The sequence below is a fragment of the Scatophagus argus genome, chromosome 24 (genome assembly GCF_020382885.2).
Source record: "Scatophagus argus isolate fScaArg1 chromosome 24, fScaArg1.pri, whole genome shotgun sequence".
In the NCBI taxonomy this organism is placed as follows: domain Eukaryota; kingdom Metazoa; phylum Chordata; class Actinopteri; family Scatophagidae; genus Scatophagus; species Scatophagus argus.
Window position 1 is genome coordinate 1,063,860 of NC_058516.1, and position 24,999 is coordinate 1,088,858.

General features: G+C 49.7%; 3 protein-coding genes and 1 non-coding gene across 15 annotated transcripts in view; 2 read left to right on the plus strand and 2 right to left on the minus strand.

Moving 5' to 3' along the window:
- Positions 1 to 12,828, minus strand: part of LOC124055196 (CLIP-associating protein 1-B-like) — a 29,089-nt gene extending 16,261 nt beyond the window's left edge. For 4 of the 12 annotated variants that reach the window (XM_046381756.1, XM_046381754.1, XM_046381755.1 and 1 more), the window contains exons 1-13: positions 12,565 to 12,827; positions 11,701 to 12,130; positions 9,446 to 9,524; positions 8,999 to 9,102; positions 8,760 to 8,851; positions 8,591 to 8,666; positions 7,864 to 7,961; positions 7,520 to 7,590; positions 1,369 to 1,509; positions 1,008 to 1,084; positions 833 to 925; positions 587 to 732; positions 219 to 354 (exon numbers count right to left, since the gene is read on the minus strand). In XM_046381756.1, coding sequence (XP_046237712.1) covers positions 219 to 354; positions 587 to 732; positions 833 to 925; positions 1,008 to 1,084; positions 1,369 to 1,509; positions 7,520 to 7,590; positions 7,864 to 7,961; positions 8,591 to 8,666; positions 8,760 to 8,851; positions 8,999 to 9,102; positions 9,446 to 9,524; positions 11,701 to 11,901 — 1,314 coding nt within the window. In that variant the 5' untranslated portion in view covers positions 11,902 to 12,130; positions 12,565 to 12,827. Of the gene's footprint in view, positions 1 to 218; positions 355 to 586; positions 733 to 832; positions 926 to 1,007; positions 1,085 to 1,368; positions 1,510 to 3,148; positions 3,401 to 6,365; positions 7,174 to 7,519; positions 7,591 to 7,863; positions 7,962 to 8,590; positions 8,667 to 8,759; positions 8,852 to 8,998; positions 9,103 to 9,445; positions 9,525 to 11,700; positions 12,476 to 12,564 lie in introns of those variants that run through there. The other 8 variants (XM_046381752.1, XM_046381749.1, XM_046381759.1 and 5 more) reach the window with 6 other exon arrangements.
- Positions 9,883 to 10,011, plus strand: LOC124055823. Its single transcript, XR_006842813.1, has one exon. It is a non-coding gene; the product is annotated as a U4atac minor spliceosomal RNA (small nuclear RNA).
- A 180-nt stretch (positions 12,829 to 13,008) lies between the features above and the next one.
- LOC124055229 (high affinity cGMP-specific 3',5'-cyclic phosphodiesterase 9A-like) lies at positions 13,009 to 16,907 on the plus strand. Its single transcript, XM_046381851.1, has 14 exons — positions 13,009 to 13,142; positions 13,661 to 13,807; positions 14,142 to 14,181; positions 14,259 to 14,361; positions 14,594 to 14,736; positions 14,913 to 14,972; positions 15,050 to 15,227; positions 15,487 to 15,609; positions 15,701 to 15,793; positions 15,922 to 15,989; positions 16,069 to 16,171; positions 16,321 to 16,425; positions 16,505 to 16,651; positions 16,772 to 16,907. The coding sequence occupies exons 1-14, from the start codon at positions 13,055 to 13,057 to the stop codon at positions 16,862 to 16,864; spliced, it is 1,491 nt and encodes a 496-aa protein (XP_046237807.1). The 5' UTR covers positions 13,009 to 13,054; the 3' UTR covers positions 16,865 to 16,907.
- A 914-nt stretch (positions 16,908 to 17,821) lies between these two features.
- clcn4 (chloride channel, voltage-sensitive 4) lies at positions 17,822 to 24,619 on the minus strand. Its single transcript, XM_046382416.1, has 12 exons — positions 24,448 to 24,619; positions 23,694 to 23,848; positions 23,011 to 23,110; positions 22,726 to 22,913; positions 22,331 to 22,453; positions 22,047 to 22,253; positions 21,734 to 21,814; positions 21,080 to 21,625; positions 20,781 to 20,967; positions 20,167 to 20,565; positions 19,844 to 20,060; positions 17,822 to 19,638 (listed from the first exon to the last, which is right to left on the minus strand). The coding sequence occupies exons 1-12, from the start codon at positions 24,461 to 24,463 to the stop codon at positions 19,548 to 19,550; spliced, it is 2,310 nt and encodes a 769-aa protein (XP_046238372.1). The 5' UTR covers positions 24,464 to 24,619; the 3' UTR covers positions 17,822 to 19,547.
- Between the last annotated feature and the right edge of the window lie 380 nt (positions 24,620 to 24,999).

Here is a 24,999-nt window from a genome sequence, read left to right on the forward strand (position 1 = left end):
ATCTTTCCAGTTTTATGGTCAAGCTAACGTCATTATAATGCTGCCTCGTGAACATGTTCATTTCTGGGAAAACAGAAGCTGCTTTTAGTTCCCATAACGGAGGGAATGAATGAATGAATGACTGTGAGTGATTCAGAGTGAATCATACACGACTACACACTGCGCAGAGTGTCGGAGGACCCCAGTAAACACATCATCTTAATGAAGCTGCCACATACTCTGAGGATGAGGCGGATGGCGGCCACGCCGGAGGTGGCCATGACTTTGGCACTGTTGGGGACCAGGTTGAGGAGAATGGGCATGGTGGCCTCGGCCGCGTGGTCGAAGCGACTGCCGAGCACTGACGACAGGTGGCTGGAGAGCAGAACAACAAGGGAGACATTAGCCAGAGTCAGAGCACGTCCTCTCATCTCTGTAGTGGACACACAGATGTTAGTTAACCTACCGAGTTACTGACTTACAGTGTGGGGTACCTGCAGCTGACCCCGGGTGGAATAACTGTACTCGTGTGTGTCAAAATGCTATATTCTCTTACTGTGCTGCAGCTAAAGCAAAGTGTGAGTGTTTCACCTCCACACAGTCTTACCCCAGAGTGATGCAGGCCTCTCTCACCACCTGAGAGCGGAGGTCCTTGGCAGACAGCTTGAACGCCGCCTCCATGAGCCGCAGCTGCTGCAGAAACCCATCGAACTCTGCTGCGCCGGCCAGGAGCAGCGAACGCACCTTCTTCAGCTGGAGGAGCAGGGAAAGACAAGAGGAAGCAGCAATCAGCAAAGACGTTCACACCTAACTGGTCCTCCAGTGAGAAGACGAAGAGGTCGGGATGTCTTACAGCGGCCACTCTGAGCTCCCAGTCCCTCTTATCATCTGACAGCACGTCTCGAATCTTCGTCATGGCCTCCTCCACCTCCCTGTTCGAGTAGATCTGGTGGAAGGACGAGGGAGGATGAGAGGAGGTCAGTCATCCTTGTGCGGAGTAAAAATCTTGACTAAATGAGGCTTCGTACCTGCACTGTGGGAACATCCTCAAAGGCTTGGATGAAGTCCTCCTCATCCACAGCTCCAGCACCAGAGCCGTCCCTCCCTACAGACACCACCAGCACGGTGAGAAAATGAGAGACCAATATTTAGACATTGATCTGTCCTTTATCTATTATCTATTTTTCTTCTCTTTGGGCAAGTACCCACATGTAAGTACTTGTACTTGGTTACAAAAACACTGATTAGGCTACTGAGAAACAGCTTTTTTGCAACAGTTAGGATCAATGTGGGGCGAAGCATCAGTGGACGAACTTGCTGCCGGAGGACAGAAACAGGGTCCACGTCCGTAATTTGCTTTAGTCCGATTAGTGACGTGCTGGCTCTGACCTGCAGACTTGGTGCTGGAGGCGGAGGCGGGACGTCGAAATGAGCCCATGCTCACTGTCTTCCTCCCGGACAACGAGGCTCCTTTGGACGAGGAGGAGGAGCGGCCGCCGTCCACCGAGTCATCGTCCTCAAAGTTTTTGTCTGGAGGAGGAAGAGCGAAGACTCATGACCAAACAACAAACCTTCAGTAATGTCACACAGCACAAAGAAAATGTCCCGGCGAGGCGGAGCAGGCAGGCGGACATTTCTGCATTTTAGCTTTCAGTTGACTTTCAGCTGAGCGAGAGGACATACCTCACATTCCTACATCACCAACATAACGAGCTGACGATGGTGAGACACAACGCCCTGACAGTAAGGTCAACAATTAGTCCAGTGTTCCCAGTGAGAAGTCCAGAGTGAGCACAGGACAACAAAACACACAGGCTGCTGTTCCAGACTCTCTGAGTTTGAACTCTGATTCTGACTAACTCAACTTTATTCCTCAGGCTGAAATATACAATTTGTGTGGGAGAACACGGCCCTCGAGGGTGTGATTAATGCTGAAATAATCAGTCATTTGCCAGAAAATCGTACCAATTCATTTCAGTCTTTTAACAAGCAGAAGCACCAACAAAGTGTCAAAATCAAGATGTACCCGACAGAGCAACCAATTGAATAAGGTGGCAGAAAACGTGAAGACCCACCATTAAACAACAGCTTCGTTTGTTCAATCAGCAGTTGATCTGTGAACATTTTTACTGGATCTGATGAATTTTTAATTGGTCGGTAAATACATAACAATGGAAGCATCTCGGCTCAAAGAGGCTCAGCCCTGTGCAAACGTCTCCTGTGGTGGACACTGAGCGCCACGTGAGTCCCCCAGAGCGCAGGATTCTGCACGGCCTGCAATCAATCCTCTTTCATTATTCAAAGTTCACACACACACACACACAAACACACACAGCTGGGCACTCAGCCAGCACATTCGTCATGTGCCATCAGGTTGCAGATTTTCTTCCTCGCATGTTCAATGCACGATGCCACAACTCTCATTATCAACACAAGGTGACTGTGTGTGTGTGTGTAGGAAAACACACCTGTCACCTTAGGTGTAACACATTAACATCAACATGACCCAACAGAAGGGGAAGCAAGGACGTCAGCCCAGGAGGAAATCCCTTCAAAGATCCATGACGTGTATTTAAATATCAGCTACAAACACTCTGACACTGAACATCAATATCTATCTGCTGCACTGGTGTGCATCGTTGATCGGCCCAGTCCCCCTTTGAGGATCAACATATTTGATCCCATCATTGACAAGCTGAGAGGAGCGTCGTGATCAGGTCTCTGCAGTGACACTATAAGTCAAAACATTTCAAAAACAGAAGGGAGCAACTCGGATTTAACCTCGACGGCCTCAACAGGTCTGTACATCAATCGAACAGGGAAGTTCACTCGTCACGAGGAGAAAACTAACTTTCTGCAGCTTCCTGACCTGACAGACGAGACAACCAGGCTGCATCACATCCTGTCAACAGTTCAGCTGCGAGCATCAGATCATCCTGCTGTGTTTACACTCGAGACACCGCAGACGCATTCCTCCTGGATTTACAGCCATCGTAACACAAGGCATCCCCCTCCTCCTCCTCTTCCTCCCCTCCTCCTCCTCCTTTCTCATTCAACTCCTGTCGCCCACATTCATCATTGATTACAACCATCACTATTTCTCTCTGCTAAAGGCCCCGTTCAAAGCGTCCCTGCATCCAGAGGAAGAGCAGCAGCAGCAGCAGCTTACAGGAGCAGATCCGCCTGCAGACCAGTTTCCTCAGCATGCCGGCAGACTGACAGACAGACAGACGGTCACACCGACAGACAGGTGGTCCTCCAGTCCTCCGTGGTCCTCACATCTTTTCCTCCAGCTGAGGAGAAAGAAGAGGGCAGGAAGGAGGGGAGTCAAATCGCCAACGCCCCCCCTCTCTCTCTCCTGTCAGGGAGCATGTGCCTCAATACGATCTTCCTCACCGTCTTCGTCCTCCAGTTCACTTCAGCAAACACACACACACACACACACTGTCAGGACCTGGAGGGCGGAAGAGGAAGGGAGGGGATGGAGAGAAGTGATGGAGGAAAGGAGAAGAAGGTGGGAGGGAGGGGTAGGAGGAGTGGACCAATGGGAGGAGAAGGGAGGGCTCGGTCAGGGGGACAAAACCCGGCACTTGGTCTGGAGGCGGGGCTGGTGGGCGGAGTCACAGATGAGGGACAGCTACAGTGTCACCGTGACTCAGGAGAGGGGGGAGGCAGGGACAGAGAGACACCTCTCAGGAGGAGGCTGCTCCTCTCGTGGTGTTAATGTCAGCCATCAAGCCTCCGCCCAAGTTCATCCATCAGCCTGCAGCAGCAGGAGTGTTTTTGTCACAACAAGGTCACAGCTGCTCCACGTGTGACAGAAACATGAGCCACAACGTATGGAAGAAAGCAGCACTGAGGCACAACTCAGACCTGATGTGTGTGTGTGGTACACACATAACGGGTTTAATGGACTTGGAGAGTGACGGATGTTTGTGCGCAGCTTTTCTGCTTTCAGTGTATCGCTATAAAGTAACTGCTGATTGCACGATGAAATGACGAGCGCAGCAACGAGTCGACCATTAAATCATTTTAATCATCACTAACATCTGTTGGGGGCTTACAATGTCCTCTTGCATGTTTTCTCTCAGCCATGCGGACATTAATGCTGATGACGTGTGAGACAAACCGGCAGCCAGTGTGTCGTTCTGCTCCGACATCAGCTGAAGGGGAACCTCCGTCCACTAGATGGCAATGTTGTCTCACTGTTTTAGTCTTTACCTTCACAGGTGGAGCCATTTCGCAGGGCTGATGTTTTTACTCATCATGCAGGTGGGAGGAAACGTCAGAGAGGCAGGATGACATGAGCAGAATAAAAAGCATCAGAAGATGAAGAATAGATGAAGAAGAAGAAGAGACGCAAAAAGCCTGGCAGTTAAGATGACTGCGAGGTGAACTTGAGATTGGATCACAGAGGTTTATGTTGCAAAGCAGCCAGCTCTCTGTTGTCTAAAGCATCACGTTCTCTCAGGAGGTCGATGGAGGCTTTGTGGAAACGATCCCGATGTCCTGAGCGGACACAACAACTGGGATTCTTCTCGTTTCAACAACAGTAACCATGATGAGTAAACTGAGCGTGACGTGAAACTTAACTTCCGTTCACAAAGCTGTGAAAGTTAACAGCTGCTCATATCATAAAGGACTAATAATGACGGCGAACGTGATCACCAAATCGGGTGTTGCGACTAACTGTGGCCCTTCGTCCGGATGCCAGCTCACAAGTTCCCCTCCTGGCAGTGCCTCAAAGCGTTGGGAGCTCAGAGCCTGATGGAGTCTGACAGATGATCCCCCCGATGCAAATTCTCTAAATGAGCGAGGAGCAGAGGTGAGCAGTTCACAAGACACGAGGGAGCGTGGGAGAGCAGAGCTCCGGGAGGCAGGTAACCTGAGAGAAAGCAACCTCAGTTCATCCGCTCAAAAAACACAAACGACAAGAGAAACACACACGAGTCGTGAAGCTGCTGCGGCTCAAAGATGAGCTTCAACCCGCCGACGTGAGACGACTCACGCTGTTCAGCCTTTTCACTGCTGAACGAGTGAAGCGGGAAACACGGCTGCCGTTCTGCTGCACAGCGGCTGAAACAACAGTGGGAGTGACGTTCCCACACAGCGATCAGGCTTCGTTCACCACATTAAAATGCATTCAAACCAAGCAAGAGGCCAGAGTTACAGCGGAGGAGCCGTCGGTCAAGTACACAGAGTTTACTGTCTTTGCATAAACATAAAGTACAGGAAGTTGGCTCATGACTTGACAATGAGTTTTAAAAACACACACAGCACTTCATCCAGTCCAACTGGATTTGAACTATGAAAGAGCAAAACAATGAAATGTGATCAGGTTTCTGACCCGAGAGGACACTACACAACATGTTTTTAGGTGCCCTAAAGACAGAAGTGACCAACAACCTTCAGCTTCCTTCTTTCAGACTCCCTGTTGGGGCCTGCACTTGACATTGTTGTTGTGTTTTTGTTTTTGTTTTGTCGGGTCAGTCGCTGTCTGTTCCTGTTTGGAATAAACCTTTTCCTGTTTGCTTTCCTTCAGTGTCCGTGCAGAGGAGGACCGACCTGACGGGACACATTTCTGAACTGTGTCAGGCGTGTCACACACTCACTGCTGGGCTGTTTCATCCCAGGTTACGACTCGAACGAAGCGCAGTCCGACAAACATTCGTTGAATTGAGCGTTAAACACAGCAGACAGTGTGAGGCAGTAAAAGCTGTGGAAGCAGTCAGTCCGTCCTGCTGCAGGACACTCTCTGGAGCCCTGTCTTTCTGTCCTGCACAGCCTTCATTATTCAGGAGGTTTCCAACTGTGCAACCCAAGTCCTGCTGGCAGCGAGTACCTGGACTCGTCTGTCAGCGTCTCCCTGCAGGAGGCTGTGTGACGCATGCAGAGCTGCATTCACAAACACCAACACAACAGTCTCAACTCAACATCCACTCACTACAGAACTGAGATTATCACGACAGAAATCACCCACAGCCGTTCTGCGAGGAGATGCAAGTCATTTTTTCAAGAACTGGTTGAATGCTGTTGGCTTCCCAAATGCTGACTAAACACTAAGCAAACAATCTGTGGCTTCAATCAGGACAGTAAACATGACAGAATACCATACGTGGAAACGATGAAGTTTCCTCAAAGCATCGGCGCCTCACTCAGGGTTCGGGCAGGCTAATATGAGACGTGCTCGTCAGATCCCGAAGACAAAGCAGAGCAGAGGATTACTCGCATCACTGAGCTTCAGTTACTTGTGGCATTCGGTTCCCAATTATGATCCCAGTGCAATTATCAAGGCTTATGAGCACAAAGACCCTGACAGACAGACAACCGGGCAGACAGACAGATTTTCAGAGGAGTCTTCAGCTTCCTGTTAGAGACAGATTTACCTGCGGTGCCCTGGCAGCGATGCCGTCCTGTGTGGACAAACAGCAGCGTCCTGACTCAGAGCTGCTGCCTGCCTCCTCCCTTCCCCTCCAACCCGGTCTTGTGACTACAGGGACGACAGCTGACACCACTCCTACAAAATAAGAGCCCTGGGCTGCCGGGGTCTGCTTTTTCCCTTCTTCTTAGCTTTCCTTTTCTGTGATTCTTTCTTTCACTTTCTCCATCTTTCTTCTCCATTCTCACGTTTACGATTCAGTTGTCCATGTTTTTCAGTCTGTCTCCTCATTCTAAACGTAGTTTCACTCTCTTAAGCTCTGAATGATTCCCAGCTTTGTCCTCAGTCCTCCCCTCCCTCTCATATGCCTGTTTTCAGCTGTCGGTCGCCCGTTTCCCTTTGAAGGGACTGCTGGTGTGCTGAAAGACTCTGTCCTGACCATTCATTCAAAATGAACACTTCCTGCAGCTGCTTCACATTAAAAGCCTTGAACCTGCGTTTCCATCTGACAAAACTGCTGACACTTGACCCTGAAAAATGACATATTCTACCATTTCTAATAATAATAATATTAAGTATACATTTTCTGACAACTTTTATAAAAACACTAATGCTGAGCCATAGCAAAGCTGCTGCCTTTGTGTCAGATTAACTCAGTGACAAACCCATGTTGTTTCCCCAAAGGAAGGTGGTTTTGTCTTTCTATTTTACGCTGAGGGGCCCATGAGACGCCACAGCCTGAGGACCAGAAGGGACATTGTGTGGATGTGATTTTCTCTGCTTTTCACTCCATTTAAAGCTTTCCGTCCCACCTCTGCAGGTGAAGCAGGTGAGAGCTCCTGGCCTCCCGGAGCACAAAGAAAGTGGCTCAGGTTGCGCCCTGACTGAAAGACACTGAACACACCCCACTGAGGTCTGTGGAAACCAAGACAAGGGCCTCCCAGCTGAAACATGACTGATGGCCCGAGAGATTCACTCAGTTCATGTGTCGTGCTGAAGGTTTTGGACATTGTTATCACGTGTTGGTGTCCGCAGGCCACAACACAACATCATACAAAAACAAAACGACGCCACCATGACAGCCACATTCATAAAGGGCTTAAAGCGGTACTGCTTGAACGTGTGGAGTGTAAAAACAGGTAGAGCAGGACGTGGTCTTACCTGACACAGGAGACAGGACCATGTTCCCCGATCTTTGAACCTCGTCAAATTTACTGAAGATGACGTTCAGCCTGGACGGAGGGGGGAACAACAGCAGAGAAAATCAGCACCAGGTAGGCGCTCGAGGAACACAGAACGGCGGCTCGTTTAAGACGGCCCAGGGAGCAGTTAAACAGGACGGTAACATCTCATCAGCCAGAGTCTGCATGCAAAGACTCACAGGCAGTAATAATGTCAGTGGAGCAAGCCCAACAACACACAAGAGCTTCATAAACAATAAAACCAGGTGCTAGCACCGCTTTATAAGTCACTCAAAAATGTTCCCAGTGAGCGTTTGAACGCACCGTGACTGAGGCAGACCCTTCTTTCCCAGGTCCATTCGCACTCGTTCTCCAACATGGCGGTAGATCTCCACGAGGCAGTTCATGGCTCCATCGCGCACCTGCAGTGAACACAAAATCTTCAAATTTTCCTCTTTGTTTGTTTTTGGTTTTGATTTTTGACCGTTTTGATCAGTTTGCGAGTGACCAAAATCTGTGTAACAAATGCATCAATGCCACTGAACCCTTATACACTCTAAAGTGACAAAGTAGGTTAACTTGGGAGGAGGTCCACAGCTTGTTAACCTCTCCTGTCACACTGACAAGTTTGTGATGCACAAGAAGATAAGATCTTCAGTGCACATGCTCGAGTGTGTTTGGCTCCAGGAAAGGAAGTTCAAGGGCACGGCTTCCTGTCCCCGAGAGGAAGTGCGATTCCGGTGATGACAGACCTCTGCAGCCTATCTGGAAAGGACAAACTCAAACACAAAGCACAGAGGAGAGACGAGGGGGTCTGGTGCTTAGAGAGGAGACCCCCATGGCTGAAAGGTTTGACCACCTGAGAGCTGCTTTCTGTCTCACATAATGTGACAACTCGCACACGTGAGTGTAAAAGGAGGATTTGGAACAGAAGACAGAGCACAGATGCTGGTTTGCAGGCTGAGCTGTAGTGTTGGTATTTGACCAGCAGAGGGCGCCCAAAGATCAACAACAACCAACTACAGTCCAGGTGGGAGGCAGCGGGTCTCACCTGACTTGTGGGATCTCCAAGGAGGTTACAGATGTGAGGAACGATTTTACTGAGCGTCAGACTCTGAGATCCAAACCTGGAAAATCACAAAACACACTCTTATATTTTATTAGATTATTTGGATTTAAAAGTAAATAAGTCAGCTGATCAATTTCTCGTGTTTTCTTACACATTGAGAGTTGAGATGAGACAAAGGCAGAGTCCTTCTCTGGTCCTGTTGTTCTTATGCTTGAATCCTCCCATCATTCGCTCCCACACATACTGGCAACACAAAGAACAGCACATAAACGCACCTTTAGTCAGCATGTGTAAACGTCACACAAACCACTGTGTGAATTTTGTCAGGTTCGACAGAAAGGGGGAGACGAGAGTCAGAGAAAACATCTGGTCACATGTGCTGCTGTGCACCTGCGGATTCGCAGCCTGGTCCATGATCTTCAGCAGAAGTGCTTGGTCCTGGTCTCGAACTTGGTCCTTTGAGTCTCCTAGCCGATCGATGAGGCTCGGCAGAACTGAGCAGACACACACAGCAGAGACGCAAAGCGACAGAGAAGGATGTTGTAATGAAGGAAGCATTTTCTCTGCTCGTTACATGTCTTCACCTGTTCAGTCTAATCTAATTCCACCCGTTCAGTCTGCTTTTAAACCTATTATTGGTCTCTAAATATACAGTATGTCTATAGAAACTATAAAATAACATTTCATATTCAGATTTGTACCAGAGAACTGTACAAAAGTAAACAAAAGTAGAGGCAGAATTCTATGTACATGTTTAATATATTCTAAATGCAAAAAGCTATAATCATTTCAAATGTTCCTGTTGTTTCTCTCTGAAAGTAAAGTGAAGCAGCTCACCTGTTCCAACCTGCGTCCTGAACCTCTCCTGCAGTCTGCTGACCAGCGCAGACAGGATGTCCATCCCCAACAAAACCACCTGAACACACAAAAACCAGCGAGAAAACAACAAACATGAACAGAACATGCTGGCTAAAGGCATCAGAGGGTCTCAACACCCGAGACAGAAAAGATTCAGACCGACTGCAACAGGAGATCAGCACCACAGCTATGGAGTTGAATCTGGGCTGCAAAGGATTATGGGTAATTGAACCGAATCAAGCATTTTCATTGAAAAAGACAGATGATAATCTATATAAAAGTATTTCTTTTAATTAAGGTGTTGTGAAGTCATCCTGCCTTTGGTTCGGCGCTGTAACTCAGTGAGGTGAAACCTTGCACCCTGAGTGAAGACTCTGTGAGCAGCTGACAAACACACTTCAGCCCTCCGCCGTTTAACTTTCCTTGTCTTGGGGTGGTTTGGGAAGCTCAATGAACGCGTAGTGAGAGCCTCCCTGCTGACACCATAATCAACACATACGCACCACCTGGACTTCTGTTCAGCTCCTGGTGCAATTTTTGGAAACTCTCCTCAAACGTGAGAAGAAACGCGCGGAGCAAATACGACACGATCAACTGCAGTGTGGCGCCACCTGCTGGACGTTCTGTGTAACAGCTCAACTTCCTGTTTCAAACACTGCTGCTCTTCACGTTCAGGTTCAACTTTATTGGTCAAGTTTGCGTGCACAAACAAGGAATTTGACTCCGGTTAGACTTTGCTCTCAAGTACAAACACCTAGCAGTAAGAATATAAAGGATATACAACAAGATGAGGATAAAAGAAATAAAAAATACTATATATAATAAGAGTGAATCTGTGGAATAGTGCAATGACAGTGTAAGCAGACTAAGATTTTTAAAAATATGTTTAACCACTGACAAAAACATCTTGTATTTTAGCTTGAAAATTAACAGGCAAACAGCATTTGAAATATTAGTTAATAGACACATTACTGTGCATAAAATTACAGCTGAGACGGTTAATTAATCCGTTTAACTGGAAACATTCCTGTTCCTGAGATGTGAGGATTTGCTGCTGTTTTATGTCACTGTAAACTGAACATCTTTGGGTTTCCAACTGCCTGTCCAACAAAATGAAAGATTTAAAGACATCAACTTTTAGTTCTACTCCTGGTGTACAGGGTGTTTAACATCCACGTCCTGCTTAAAGACGACTGACGGCTGTTTACTCTTCAGCTAACTGTCTCTGGGGTGAGCGTCGACTTTAACCACCAGCCTCTGCCATTACGCTCTTTTAATCTATCTGCTCAGGCCTCTCTGATCAATACGCAACACCATTAAACTAACAGCATGTGACGCGGCTCTCCTCCATCTTTTTCCAACACACGCACACACACACGCACACATACACACACGCACACATACACACACACACACATACACACACACACACACAGCAGAGCTCGGGCTGAAACACTGAAGTTCTGTCACAGTCGCTCCTGGAAACTGGGCTAATGGTGCTGGTAAATTAAGCTCAGGGCCACCGGCGCTGCCTCATTCGCCTGGGAGCCTCGTCCTCATTACGGACCCACACACACCGCACCGGAGGAGGCTGCGTTTCCAGGGCAGCACAGGAAGCAGCCATATCATTGGTCATGTGTATACATCTGTCTGCACATGTTAAGTCAATGTGCAGTTCTGCTCCACTCTTTCTGTCTGTGACAAACGCATGTCACACCAAATTCCATGCACAAATCCGGCATTTTAGCGCAGCCTTTCTTGGCTTCTTTACCCAAATAAGGATGGAGACTGAAAGGTCATTCTTGACCTTGCAAACTGCTGAGAAAGTTTTGTCACCACATAGCACTATTTATATTCATTTCAAAGCATTTTATGGGCCGCAACTATTTCTGTTTTTATATTTTATCATCCTATTTTATCCCACTGGTGAAAGAATTTGCAAAAAATACAGACAAGTTCCACCTTTATCAAAATTTGACTGGATTTACACACCAATGCAAAAAACAGCTGTTACTGCAATATTTTTCAACTCCAAAGCTTCTAAAATGTATTCCAACGTATTGCAGGACCTCGTTTCTCATGCCCATGCCTGTCCAGTACAGCCAAAATCATGCACCAAACCAAAGCAAAACAGCAGCTGAGCGTGACCTCTTCGAGAGCATCTCTGCAGTTATTTCCAAAAAGGCGCAGAGAGAAGCGGAGCACGTTCAGCTCTGACAGGCACCTGTCCTCACCTTGAAGTTGCTGGAGTTGACCCAGGAGCTGGCCACCGCGTCCACCATCCTGTCCAGCATGGTCTGGTCCTGCTCGAGCTCAGGGGACTTCTCCTCGTCCATGATGAGCTCTATGATCTCCTGGCCCACCTGGAGCCTCTTCCCCAGGTCCTTCTGCATCACCTGCTCGAGCAAATACTCCATGCCCACCTCCTCCTCCATGGCTGCTGGTTGGGACAGGAAATTCAAGGCAGCTGGCCTGTCTCCTCACGTTTTGTCCACCGAAGCCCTTGCCGTGTCCAGGACCTGCTGCAGGATACCTGGCCCCGTTTCTTCGCCACTTATTGTCTTTAGGAGGCAGCTAACGGGGGCGAGTGAGCCGAAATGAGCACCATAATATCCTGCGGCGGGGGGCTGCTCGGTACGCAGCACTTCATTCTCCTGTGAGGCTCTGCTGGAACGAAATTTAAGAAGAACAGGGCGACAATTTGGCGAAGTTTACAAACTAGCACACTTAAACTATGAGTTAACGGTCACATTGACTTCTCCACTTGAGAGGAATGTCGCTGGCTCAGAAGCCGAGCTGGTTATGCTCCTCTGACCTCAGCTAGCCCCCCGCTCAGTGATTTAACGGTCATTCTGCTTATGCGGGTCACCGTTAGATGTCAAAACTGTTTATGTAGCAGTTAGCTTCTCATGCTAGCACATTAGCCCGCTACTAGCAAGCTTTTATCCACAATACAGTTAAAGCTGGTGTTAGCTGGGCGAGCTAAGTTAGCTCCTATAAGTTATGGAGAACCGTTAGTGCTAACGTTATTACTAGCATGTTTCTAGCGGGTTAATTAATCCGTTATTAATTCAGTGACCGGTTGGAGATCCACTCACCGGATGGACTGAATCGTTCCCCCCCAAAAAAAGAAGGTCCGAAGTGGCGATGCTGCCTGTGGCCACAAATCCGTTACTTCTCCTTAACTTACAGCCCAACTGTAACTCACTCGCCTTGTGTTGGGTTTAAACCATTTGAATTTAATGTTCAAGTCATTTCAACGTCTAAAGCCTTCTCCTGGCTGTTCAAAAGTCGTTCATTGTAATTAAAGACGACAGAATCTTTTTTTTGCCATAGTAATTCATGGCATGTCCCATAGCAGACACCGTAGAGCCTGCAGTGAAGGAAGCCGCAGAACGACGACACCTGCCGGCAGGGCTGCGGAACAGCAGCTACACTGCAGGAGCAGGACATGGAAAGATGGGCGGATGAGTGGGTGGTGGGTGGGCTCTCTGTCAGCTGCAGGTGGCCCCTCACAGATTCAAGGTGTCAGTGTCAAGAGGTCTCATTTTCAGTTCAGGAGGAGGTTATGTCCCACCTGGCTCTGGGATGACAACAAAAATCATCCATTTCATGGTTAACGGGAGGCTGGAGCAGGCAGAGTTTGGAGCTGACTGCTCTGCTGCAGAAGTCAAAGGTAAGACAGAGGAGCTTGTGGTTTGCTGCTCATTTTTAGAGACAGAATCATGATGTAAATGAATAAAAGTACACGACCGCGACTGTTTAATTTAAACATTCAATTTAATCACTGAAAAAGATGTCAGCGAGGAGTTCAGCGAGCGGCAAAGCATGTGTATTTCTGACATTTCACGGCCATGACTGTTCCTGTGGCTTCTGTCAAGTGCCTGACCTCCATGTGGCTTTGACAGGTCCTCAGGTTAAGGACTTTGTCCTCTTGAGACAGTGATGAATAAACCATGTGACAGCTGGTCCCTCAGCTCCTCGTCTGGGGCCCTTGACCTTTAATAACAACCCAGAGGACAGGTTGGCTGATGGGTTCGTCCTAAACTGGAGGTTGTCCTGCTGGATAAACTGCAGCGCATTGTGAACACTACTTCAGACTGGTTTGTTGATGTTAAATGGCGTGCCCGTGATGCTGAAGCCGTGTCACTCCTCGCCTCTTATTTTCTGTCCTGAACCTGTTCCTGTGACCAGATCTGTTCCGGGCGGCGGCGGAGGCGAGGCCTCACCACATCCTGAAGATGTACAGCAGAAACGGCAGCGTGGTGAACATCTCCCCCCGACTGGAGGCCAACAGCCAGGACTCGTACTACCGTCTGGAGGTGGTGGCGTCAGATCTGAGTGAGCGTCCCGCCGGCAGCACGTCTCAGTCCAAAGTCCAGCATGTCCATTTAGTGCAGAGCTGTCGCTGAACGTTGACGTGTTGACATATTCACAGTTTTTAGTTTCAGGACAGTGAAATGTGTGCTAAAGTCAAACTGGATGCTTTGAAACGGCATTTAGGGAGCTAAAATATACAGGAAAGCACTTAAATCAATTGATCTGATGTGAAAAGGGGTTTCGCTGGGGGTGGGATGTGAAGTGAGTGCTTCTGAAACCCCGCAAAACAAGTTCAGCTGGGGTCCCGACATAAGATCAGTCATTTCGCTCGACAAATTCTCTGGTCTGTGCGCAGGTGTGGGGATGCCGACGGAGCTGGACGACATGGAGAACAGGTGAGTACATCCTGTAAAGACGATTTATTTCAGCGTCTTGTTGAGAAGGACTCGCCGTTTCCTGTCTTGGTCTTCAGGCTGAATCATCTGGAGAGCAAAGTCATCGAAGACGTGGGAAAGACTCCGGACCTCATCTGTGAGCTGAAGAGCCAAGTGGAGTCTTTCAAGAGGAAGCTGGAGGTTTGTCTCTTTATTCTCACCAGAAGCGGTTCACACGCAGTCCATCCAACTCCAGTTCACCCTTTTTAAGCTGAAGCCTTGCAGGAGGAGCTGAATAAAAGTTTATTTGCCTCAGCAGAAAGGAGCTGCAGTACAGAACAGAACAGAGTTCAGCTGCTTAGACGAACCTCAAATTAACTTCTGAAATGAGAGCAGAATAAGAACAATAAAGCTGAATCTTCTTGTGTGTCAGAGCGTGGAGCACCTGAGCTGGATGGGCCTGTTCAAGGAAGACGGTGACCAGCAGCTCTCCAAGTTCTCCCCGAAAGCCCAAACGCCTCAGCTGAGCGTGCAGGAGGAGCGCCAACAGGTCCGCAGGAAGTTCCTCAACATGAGGTGACCCCGTCGTCCCAGTTTCTCGTAGCTGTCGTCCCAGCCGACATTCGGTCATCAGATGATGTGATGTTCATTATCCACATTTTGGTTTTTGATGTCACGTGTAAATCACGTGACTGACAACAAGCCATCCAGAAAGAGTGGAGCACATTTGTGTCTTCTCTGTGTTGCCGTAGTTCGCTGCAGGTGACAGAAGAGGTGAGAGAGCACCTGAAAACTCCCATTTTTGACAACTGGTGAGTGAAGCATTTCTGTCTTTGTGTCGTCGTCCCGCACACACTCCTCTCACGCCTGTGTGTGGTGGCGCCAACAGGCAGTGGGAGGAGGCGGAGATGCTGGTGCTCCTGCAGGTGATGTTCACTGACCTGGACTTCCTGACAGCCCTGCACATCGAGCTGGACACCCTGCAGAACTTCCTGTTCGAGGTCTACTGCCACTACAACAGCATCCCCTTCCACAACTTCAGGCACTGCTTCTGCGTCACTCAGATGGTACGAACGAGCTCAGAGTGGCAGCCGACAAGCCGCTGCCGTCAGCTCATCACAGGGAACGCAAACCAATTCTTCTTTTTATTCAGAAAAATTACAAAGATTTGAAAAAAAAATGTGATTAGGGAATTAGAATTTTTAGTTCTTAGATTTCCCCAGTTTCTACAAGTGGACAAAAACCTCTCACTAACATGTCAGGTTTGAAGTGGTGTGATGACGCCAGGCTGCTGGATCAGCTGACCTTCCTGCCGTCTGCCTGCAGATGTACGGGCTCATCTGGCTGACGGACCTCAGGAGCAAACTGTCCAGAATCGACCTGCTCATCATGTTGACCTCGGCTCTGTGCCACGACCTCGACCACCCGGGCTACAACAACGTCTACCAGGTCGCCTCCACGGCCTTCTGTTGGGGCCTTTAGCAGTAATGGAGATGTCCGTTTCCTGTTAATCTGTGTGTTCTGTTGAAATGTCCCGCAGATCAACGCTCAGACCGACTTAGCTCTCCGCTACAACGACATCTCCCCCCTGGAGAACCACCACTGCGCGGTGGCCTTCGGCATCCTGTCCAAGGTACGACAACACGATGCATTCGAGGACTCAAAGTGACCGTGTTGGAGACTAAAAGCACACAAGTGTGACTACAAATACACAAAATATTCCGAATATCCTGTTTAATGCTGAACAACATTGCTTTGCAGCCAGAGTGCAACATCCTGAAGAACCTGAGCTGCGAGCAGTACAAACAAATCCGAGGAGGGATGATCAAGTAAGACGCCGTCGTTCACTTCATCCATGCTGATCTCGGCTCGTCTCTTCGGTTTCTAAACCAGAGAAACGTTTTTCAGATGCATCCTGGCCACCGACATGGCGAGACACAACGAAATTCTCAACAAGTTCAGGGTCATGCAGCCGGTTTTCGACTTCACCAACAAGGACCACAAGGACGTGGTGAGGACAAACACACAGAAACCTCGTGGAAACTGATTCCTGTTCTGCTTTTGCTTACTTTTAGGCTCAAGTGTTTCACTAAGCTTTTCTAATCACCATGGCAACAGCAGAAAAGCGATTGTCACCGTGCATGTGATTGTTGTTTCCAGCTGATGAAGATTATGGTGAAGGTGAGCGACATCTCCAACGAGGCGAGGCCGATGGCGGTGGCCGAGCCCTGGCTCGACTGTCTGCTGCAGGAGTTCTTCAACCAGGTTTGTCAAACGGCCGTACGTGAACGCACACAAACCTTCCCAAAGTCGAGTCGGCCTCAGGTTTTGTTTTGCTGTGCAGAGCGACACGGAGAAACTCAAAGGACTTCCGGTGACTCCTTTCATGGACCGAGACAAAGTGTCCAAACCGTCCTCTCAGACCAACTTCATCCGATTTGTCCTGCTGCCGCTCTTCACCGAGCTCACCAAGCTGTTCCCCTGTCTGGAGGTAAAGTTTCAGATTCATCAGCTTCAGCTTATGTGTTGGTTGTCAAAAGTGATTGTGGGAAACGTAGGCAGCACCCAAACAGTCCTCAACAGAAGGTCCTGCTGTCGTGTTGTCCTGCAGCAACACATCCTGGAGCCGGTGCGACGGGCGCTCGAGTATTACTCCGACATGGAGCGAGCCAGCAAGGGGGAGGAGCCGACGACCAAACCGTGAGGAGGGCGAGGGGGAGGAGGAGGAGGAGGAGCAGGAGGAGGAGGGGATGACCAAACCGCGAGGAGGGGGAGGAGGAGGAGGAGGAGGAGGAGGAGCAGCCGACGACCAAACCATGAGGAGGGAGAGGAGGGGGAAGGGGGAGGAGGGGGAGGAGGAGGAGGGGACGACCAAACCGTGAGGAGGAGCAGGAGGAGGAGGAGAGGGAGGGGGGGACGACCAAACCGTGAGGAAGAGGAGGAGGAGGAAGGGGGAGGAGGGGGAGGAGGAAGAGGAGGGGGGGGCAGGAGGAGGAGGGGACGACCAAACCGTGAGGAGGAGGAGGAGGAGGAAGGGAGAGGAGTGGGAGCAGGAGGAGGAGGAGGGGACGACCAAACCGTGAAGAGGATGGGGATGAGGAGGGATTCTCGCCTCAAAATGTTGTTCTTCCAGCGTTGGCTGGCAGAGCAGCAGCCTTTCTGAGTTTTAGTCCAGTAGACTTCATGGTTTTTGTGTTGAGATTCTGTCACTGATGTGAATAAAGAAGGACGACATGAGCTTGAAGAAAATTAATCATTCAGTTTGTTGTTTAGTTAGTTCGCTATGAGCTTGTGAAACGACGCCCTCTAGTGGACAAGTAGCATTGTTGTTCTGGTTTTATTTTTTAATTTTAGTCCAGAGAAAACGAGAACCTAAAGAATAACACCAGACGTATCTTTTATCTTTTAAGACATTCAACACCAGCTTTTACTTTTCTTGCCATTTCTGACTGTGTTTTACTGTTAAAAATGTGCTTTTTAGATTTTAGAGACGCCTGGAAACTGAAGGTCGTCATTATGACTTTGACTTCATGAATCTGGTTTGTATTTCCTGTTAATGCCGTGTGAGTGTCAATAAACATGTGCCTGGCTATTCAACAGCAGTGTGTGTTTTCAGTGTCAGCTGTGCACACGATGACAAAGAAGCAAACCGAACGCCATCTGAACGCAGACCGAGAGGTTTATTTGTCCGTCACTTCATTTAAAATCGAGGAGAACAAAAGAAAACAAAGTGCAAATATCTGTTGTGTGTACACCAAATGCATCTGATAAATAGTTAGAGTTAAAATAAAAAATAACCTGGGCTCAACGTTAGTGTTAAATAAAGTTAAATAAAAAAATCTTCAACATATACAACACAGCTATTTTTTCAATACATTCTCTTGACATTAAAAAACAAAAATCACAATATGGAGGATGATTTCGATTTCGTTTTCCAAACATTAAGCTTCCAGTTTGATGAGCTGACAGAACCCACGATGAGGAAACGAGAAAAACACTGAAATGTGCAGCCGAGGAGACAAAACAACTTTTTCTCCCCCAGAAAGTTCATGTGCATCTTGATCTTCTTTTTCAAATCAAGTTTGTGGGTTCTGTTCAGCTCAGACATGCAGGGAAACGTTTCTGACACGTCTGTCTGATCCTTCAGCAGCAGCAGCAGACGTTCAGGAGCTTAAAGTACCGCATGAACACAGGAAGTGTTTTCACTGCAGTCCAGCATCGCACATCACAACGTGTTACGGAAACACAACACAAATGAATTCATTAATCGTGAAGTTATCCCTCATTAGCTTCAAGCTGTCAGTTTGCTGCCGTCGCACACATTTTAAGGCCCTTCTGACACAAATGAACACCAGAGATTGAACACAAGAACGTCTCCTCACTCAGCTTGTACAGTAAAAACAACATTTGGTGATTCAGACAGTTTGTGCCTTCAGGCCGCAGCAACACAAACGTTAACGCAGGCAGCATTCAAACAAACATGGCAACAACACGCGAGAGAAACTGTGAGGCCAAACACAAAGCGCAGCAGTCGAGTTCAGATAAAACCGATCGGACTTCGAGTCCGCCTGCTCGCAGTCCTGCAGAAACCGCACGGATCCGACGAGTCCCACAAACTCTGGACTTTTCACACACTTTTTTCTTTGTGTGCCGTAACACAACGACAAAAATGTCTTCTGTACCGTTAATGTGAGTTCTCAGAGCTTGTCTGTGTTGGCATCTTTTAAACTCGGGTCATTTTTGGACTCCAGACATTCGTGCCGTAGGGTTAGGGTTAGGAGCTGAACGTCACGCTGACACACGGGAACAACGAGGGCAATCGAACACACGACACCGTCGACAAGCACGCGACCACACCAACCACGTAAATAAATCTATCAAACAAGGTCTCAGGCATCGCCGCTGACCTTTGACCTTTGTGTTTTGGCGCCCTCTGTTGTCAGTGCTGTTTTTAAAAATCACAATGGAACGGACGCCGACTGTCTGAAGGCGGACAACAGGACGGCCTCACACGGCCTCAGATCCCGAGAGTCGTTCAAACGAACTCTGCTGACGAAAGGTTTTATCTGAACTGTGCGGCTGCTGCTGTTCAACAGTTTGGCTCTAAACTCTCACAGACGTTGGCAACACGTTGGCAACACGTAAAGAAAGAGACGCTTTAACCACCTGAGCAGCTTCCTGCTCTTCAGTCGACAAACGGATGACGTTGTGAGGGTCTGAAATGTGGACACGATGAGGGTTCACGGCGAAGCCACTGGACACACGTGGAGCTGAGCTGCTGCGGTCACTACGGGGTTGGGACTCGCCTGTCAGGAGGCGGAGGTGGGAGGGACTCGGAGCGCGGCGTCAAGTCAGGTTCACGTATTTACACCGTCGGCGTCTTCGCTCTAATTGAACATGATGGACTCTGGGTCCTGGTTCATCATTTGAGCCATGTGTCGCAGGACATCCTTCTTGGTGATGATGCCCAGGAGACGCCTGCGCGTGCACACACACACACACACACACACACACACACACACACACACACACACGCACGCACACACACACACTTGTCAAGCACTTTCTGGTGGAAACATTAATTAAGTTTTAGAGCCAAACAAATTTGATTGATTGTGACGCTTCACAAACTGCACCCAGATCTGCCCTCCCGACGGCGAGCGCTCGTCACCCCCGTTCTTACCCGCTCCTGGTGACGAGACACTGACGGAGGCCCAGCTTGCGGAAGATGTCCACCACCGTCTCCATGGGCGTGTGGTCGGTGACGGTGAAGGGGCTGAGGTTCAGGATGCGGCGCAGCTTCAGCGGCTGCGGGTTGCTGGCGGGCAGCTGCGGCGCGTCTTCGGTGAAGTAGACCACCGAGCTGCTCACCACGCCGTCCTGCTTCTGACGGGCGTTTTCTGGAGACAAAGAGAAGTCAAACACCATCATGACAACCGATCCGGGCCCACCGACAAACGAGCCATCGTCCAGCTGTATCTCACTGAACGGGTTTGACCAACTTACTGATGGCGAGCGTGAGGTCTCGGCGCTGAACGAAGCCGATCAGCCTCTCCGACTCTCTGGACACGACCACCGGGAAGCCGTTGTAATCGGTGTCCTTGATCAGCGTCTCCACGTCCTCCACCGTGGTGCTGTCCTGGGTGAGGACGGCCAGAGGGGGGTCGTTCCTGCGGGGCCGCATCACGTCCGTGGCCAGCGTGCGGTGGGTGAACTCGTCCCTGACGTCCAGGTAGGGGTAGCCGTTGAGCTGGATGTGCGACTCGTAGATGCCCTCCTTCCCGAAGGCGTCTGCCACCCACTTGCTGGTGACAGCGGCGGCCATCAGGGGCACGATGTACTCCAGACCGCCGGTGAGCTCGAACATGATGACCACCAGGGAGACGGTCATCCTGGTCACCCCGCCTGAGGGGACGCAAACAGGACGGGTCACACTTCACTTCACTTCCTCACTGGCTGCTTTGCTTCTGGCTGCTTTTCACAAATTCTTAAAACTTAAACGTTTTGCTGATTTGATTTTCCCCAAAGCCAAAATCAATACCACGATATCGATCAGTGCTGACGAACCCGAACAGATTCACCGACGACCAGCTGTCGACATCATCGGATTTCTGACTCACCCAGACAGGCGGCGGCTCCCACCATGGCGTAGAGCCCCGGCGTGACGCAGTCTGCGCCGGGTCGACACCAGTTCTTGAAGATGATCCAGTCGTGGTGGTGGTACGCCATCTGCTCCACGGCGATCCCGACGATCCGTCCTGCGATGGCACCGACCGCCATGCTGGGAATGAAGAGACCTGACGGGATCTGGAGAGCAAACGAAACCTTTAGGAGGACGTCAAATACCAAGCAGGAAGAAGCAGAAAACGCCGAGCTGCTCCGTCAGTCCTGTGGAATGTGACGGCACGGCGTGACTGACCTTCATGCCGAAGGTGAAGATGGTGATGACGATCTTGAAGATGAGAGCGAGGGCGAGCTGCCACAGGGCGTTGTAGACCCCGGGCCCCGCCGGTCGGTCCGGGATGTCGTCCACCGGCCGACTCATGTTGGGGTTGTTGACGTAATCGCAGAGCTGCGAGGACTCCAGCGCGCCGCAGTCGTTGAAGAGCTCAGAGATGAGCTCACTGGTGCTGCGGCGGGTGTACGGGTTGGGGTACGCCAGCACGGCGGTGATGCCCGTCACAGCGATGACCTCCAGCACCGGGTACTTCCCCAGCTGGGTGGTCTTCCTCCGCCGGCACCAGGCGATGTTGGCCCGGATAAAGAGGGTCCCCCAGAGGCCGCCGAACACGCCCAGCAGGATGAAAGGCACCAGCTCGGCCATGTACCACGGCGTGTGGTACTCCACGTAGAACAGGACCAGGCGGCTGTTGCCAAACGGGTTGATGGAGCGCAGCGTGAAGGCAGCGACCAGGGCGGCGAAGAACGAACGCCACAGAGTCTTCAGGGGGAAATAATAACTGACCTGCAGGAGAGACGAGGGACACCTGATCGTCAGCAGAACCATCATGTGGTCTGGGAAAACAAAGTCTGTTCTCAATCCACGAACCGACACACTGAGGAAGTGACAAACCTCTTCCAGGCTGAACAGAACTCCCCCGATGGGAGCTCCAAAGGCCACCGACACGCCGGCTGCTGCTGCGGCTGAAAGCACCTGAAAGGTGGGAGGGTCAGCGACACGATCAGCCAACTCGGACACCAAAGTCCTGCATGTCTCCAACAACAAGCTCATCAACTCATCTCTCACTTGATTTCATGTTTGAACGAGTGCTGCATGAATTCCACTTTCACCAGTCGTGCATTTCAAACCTTCCCTCAGCTGCGATGAATCAGTCTTATTAAACACTTCCAACACTTAGTGATTTATCTTTGTGGTACTCATTCACCTCTCGCCGCTTGCCCTCGTTCTTGCTGTACTTGGAGAAGAGGCTGCAGAAGAGGTTTCCGCAGCAACACGCCACGTGGACCAGAGGGCCCTCCTTCCCCAGGCTGAGGCCCGACGACACCGCCAGAACCAGGGTGACCGTCTTGATCAGCAGGGTCCACTTGCCCAGGTAGCCCCGGATGATGAAGCCGCTGAGGATCGTCTTGATCTGCACAAAACCACAAACGATGACCTGTGAGGTCGCCGTCCAACATGTCGCTGCGCAGACGAAGGCGTTCGTCTCACCTCTGGGATTCCCGAACCGCAGGCGTACGGAGCGAACACTCGCACCAGCGACACGGCCAGGAAGGAAAACAGCAGCGCCCACAGGACGTACAGGAAGTAGTTCAACACGTACACTCCAGCTCCCTGACAGCAGAAGTCACAGACAGGAAGAGCATTACTGCACTGAATCCTTCTTCCTCCTCCTCAGTTCACATTCTCATGAGCAGTAAATTCACATGACAAACATTTTCACACACTCGAAGCAGGACGTTCACACTGTGGGAGTGTTAGTCGGACGCTTTGAGTGGACTTCATCATATCGAACATAACTGAGGAGTCTGGGGGGTTCAGGGACTAAACGTGACCGACTCGGCCATCAGATCTGAGCCAAAGCTCCGGGGAGACCCTGATCTGACCTCAGCGTGGCCGGTCATCAGCTCGGCCCACTTCTGCCACTGCGGACACTTGTCTCGGTCGTCGAAGGTCGTCTCGTTGGACGTCCAGCAGCACTGCTCGTGGCTGTACCAGAAGGCCGAGAGACACACGCCTTCCTTCAGGTCTGTCATCCAGTCCACCGCCAGGTCGATCACTCCAGCCAGCGTACCTGCAGGAAACATCAAAGTGGAAAAAAGCTCTGAGCCGCTTCCGCCGCACGGCAGCGAAGCGCCAACAAGCGGGTTCGGTTCGGGACCGGAACTGACCTGAGAGCAGTCCGATGAGCAGCATCACCACCCATCCTGACCAGGCGTCCAGCAGGCTCTTGATCAGCTCCCAGATGGACTCTTTACTCTTGCTGGTTATCTGGGAGTGAAACAGCACAGAGTTCACACACTGACGAGACTCTCTCTCACACACTCACACACACACACACACACACACACACACACACACACACACACACATCTGTTCAGCGTCCTCTGGTGTCTCAGTACTTATTTCTCCCTGAATAACCACATGGCGCCTCTTTTCCTGATGCTCTTCTTGATCCTGTTGATCTACTGAGGAATTATGGCGTTTGCTGCACGCAGGACTCACATTTGGTCCGTCTCGACTGTGCAGTGTTTGTTTGTTTGTTTGTTTGTTTGTTTTTAGTTTGGGTTATTTTCAGTCACTTGATCAGACATCCTCCTGCTGATACAATACGCTTTTGTTGGATGATGCAGAACCTCAAAAAACTAAAACGCAAAACATGGAATTTGGGGAAAAAGATAACAGATTTCACAGGACGTTAATTGTTCTTCCAGTGTCTTCACTTAAGCCTGAACTGGACTCAAAAACAGATTTAAATTTCTCATCAGGTTTCCAACAACATGGCAGTTCCTTGTCCTGCAGGTACAGACAAGAGAGCTGCTAAGTAAGACACATCACCAAAGCCCGGCCGCACCTTGCGGTGGCGGTCCGTGTCTCTGGACTTCTCCCTCAGCCAGTCGATGGTGTGGAAGTCCTCATACGTGCCAACGTCAGGAAACGGCTCGTCCAGGAAGTCCATCAGGTTTCCTGCTCCGTTCATCTCCTCTGTGGGCGTGGCGCTGCTCACACCTGGCAGAGGACGGCATCATCGTCATCATCATCATCATCTGCTTCAAAACACAGCTCATACGCTGCAGGAACATTTAGCTCAGTGTGGCTCAGCTGATTTGTTTTCTCACAGGAGACAAACTTTCCATCGATTAATCTGACAAACCTGATCGTCAATGAAACATCAAACGAACAGTAAGAAGTTTCCCTCGGGATCAATAACGTATGTATCTGCCTTCTGACGTGTCGTTAGCATTAAACAAAGACAACCTGCAAACGTTCACACCACGCATTTGTTTTCGTTCCTGCACGACTGAAACAACTGCCTGCCGCGACTCTCCGTCAGTCAAATCAGTTAACCGGTTAATCCCACTCGTTATGATCACGTTTCACCTGAACGCTGACGACAGCAGCGAGTCGCTTCTCTGAACTGCTGCGGCGTTTGTTTCGCTGCGTGTCTCACCTTTACATTATCAGCTCAGAGCGATTAAACATTAACGTTAGCACCTGCAGGCTCCGCTCCGCTCTGCTCTGCGTGCGCTCGCCGCTAAGCTAACAGCATCCTTCCGCATTAGCATCACCGCCTGGAGGGCACTTAGCCCGACAAAGTGGTCTTTTACCTTCACCAGCCTCCATGTTACGGTCCGTGCTGACAGCCGCGGAAGGAAAATGTGTCGTTTAAATTAAGAACTTAATTAGTGTCGACTTCGTCATGCTTTTTAGCTTTGATATGGAGAGAAAAATGGTTACACGTCAGGAAATAAACAGGAAAGGCTTCTTCCCACAATGCACCTGTTCTAACTGGAAGTCTCACGATACGTCTGAGTTAACGTTGTGTCAAAGATCGTCTATTGGAAAGATGATTGCCCAAACTAAAATCATACAATTTTTGTAGAATTACGGGTAAAAACTAAATCCAGCAGCTTCCCATTGAAAGAAAACACTGATTACTGCAGTTGACAGCAAATGTGATTTACTATAAAGTCCCAGTGCAACATGAACTGTATGGAACACTGCAGATCTTGAACAACTTTTTCCAAAACAGCTTGATTTGATCTGCTTCATACCCCCATCGACTTCCTGGGTTCTTTTGGGTTAAATGTTTATTTTAAGCTGATTTTATTGAGATTATTTACTGTCACAATGAACATGTTTTTCTCCTGACTGCACCT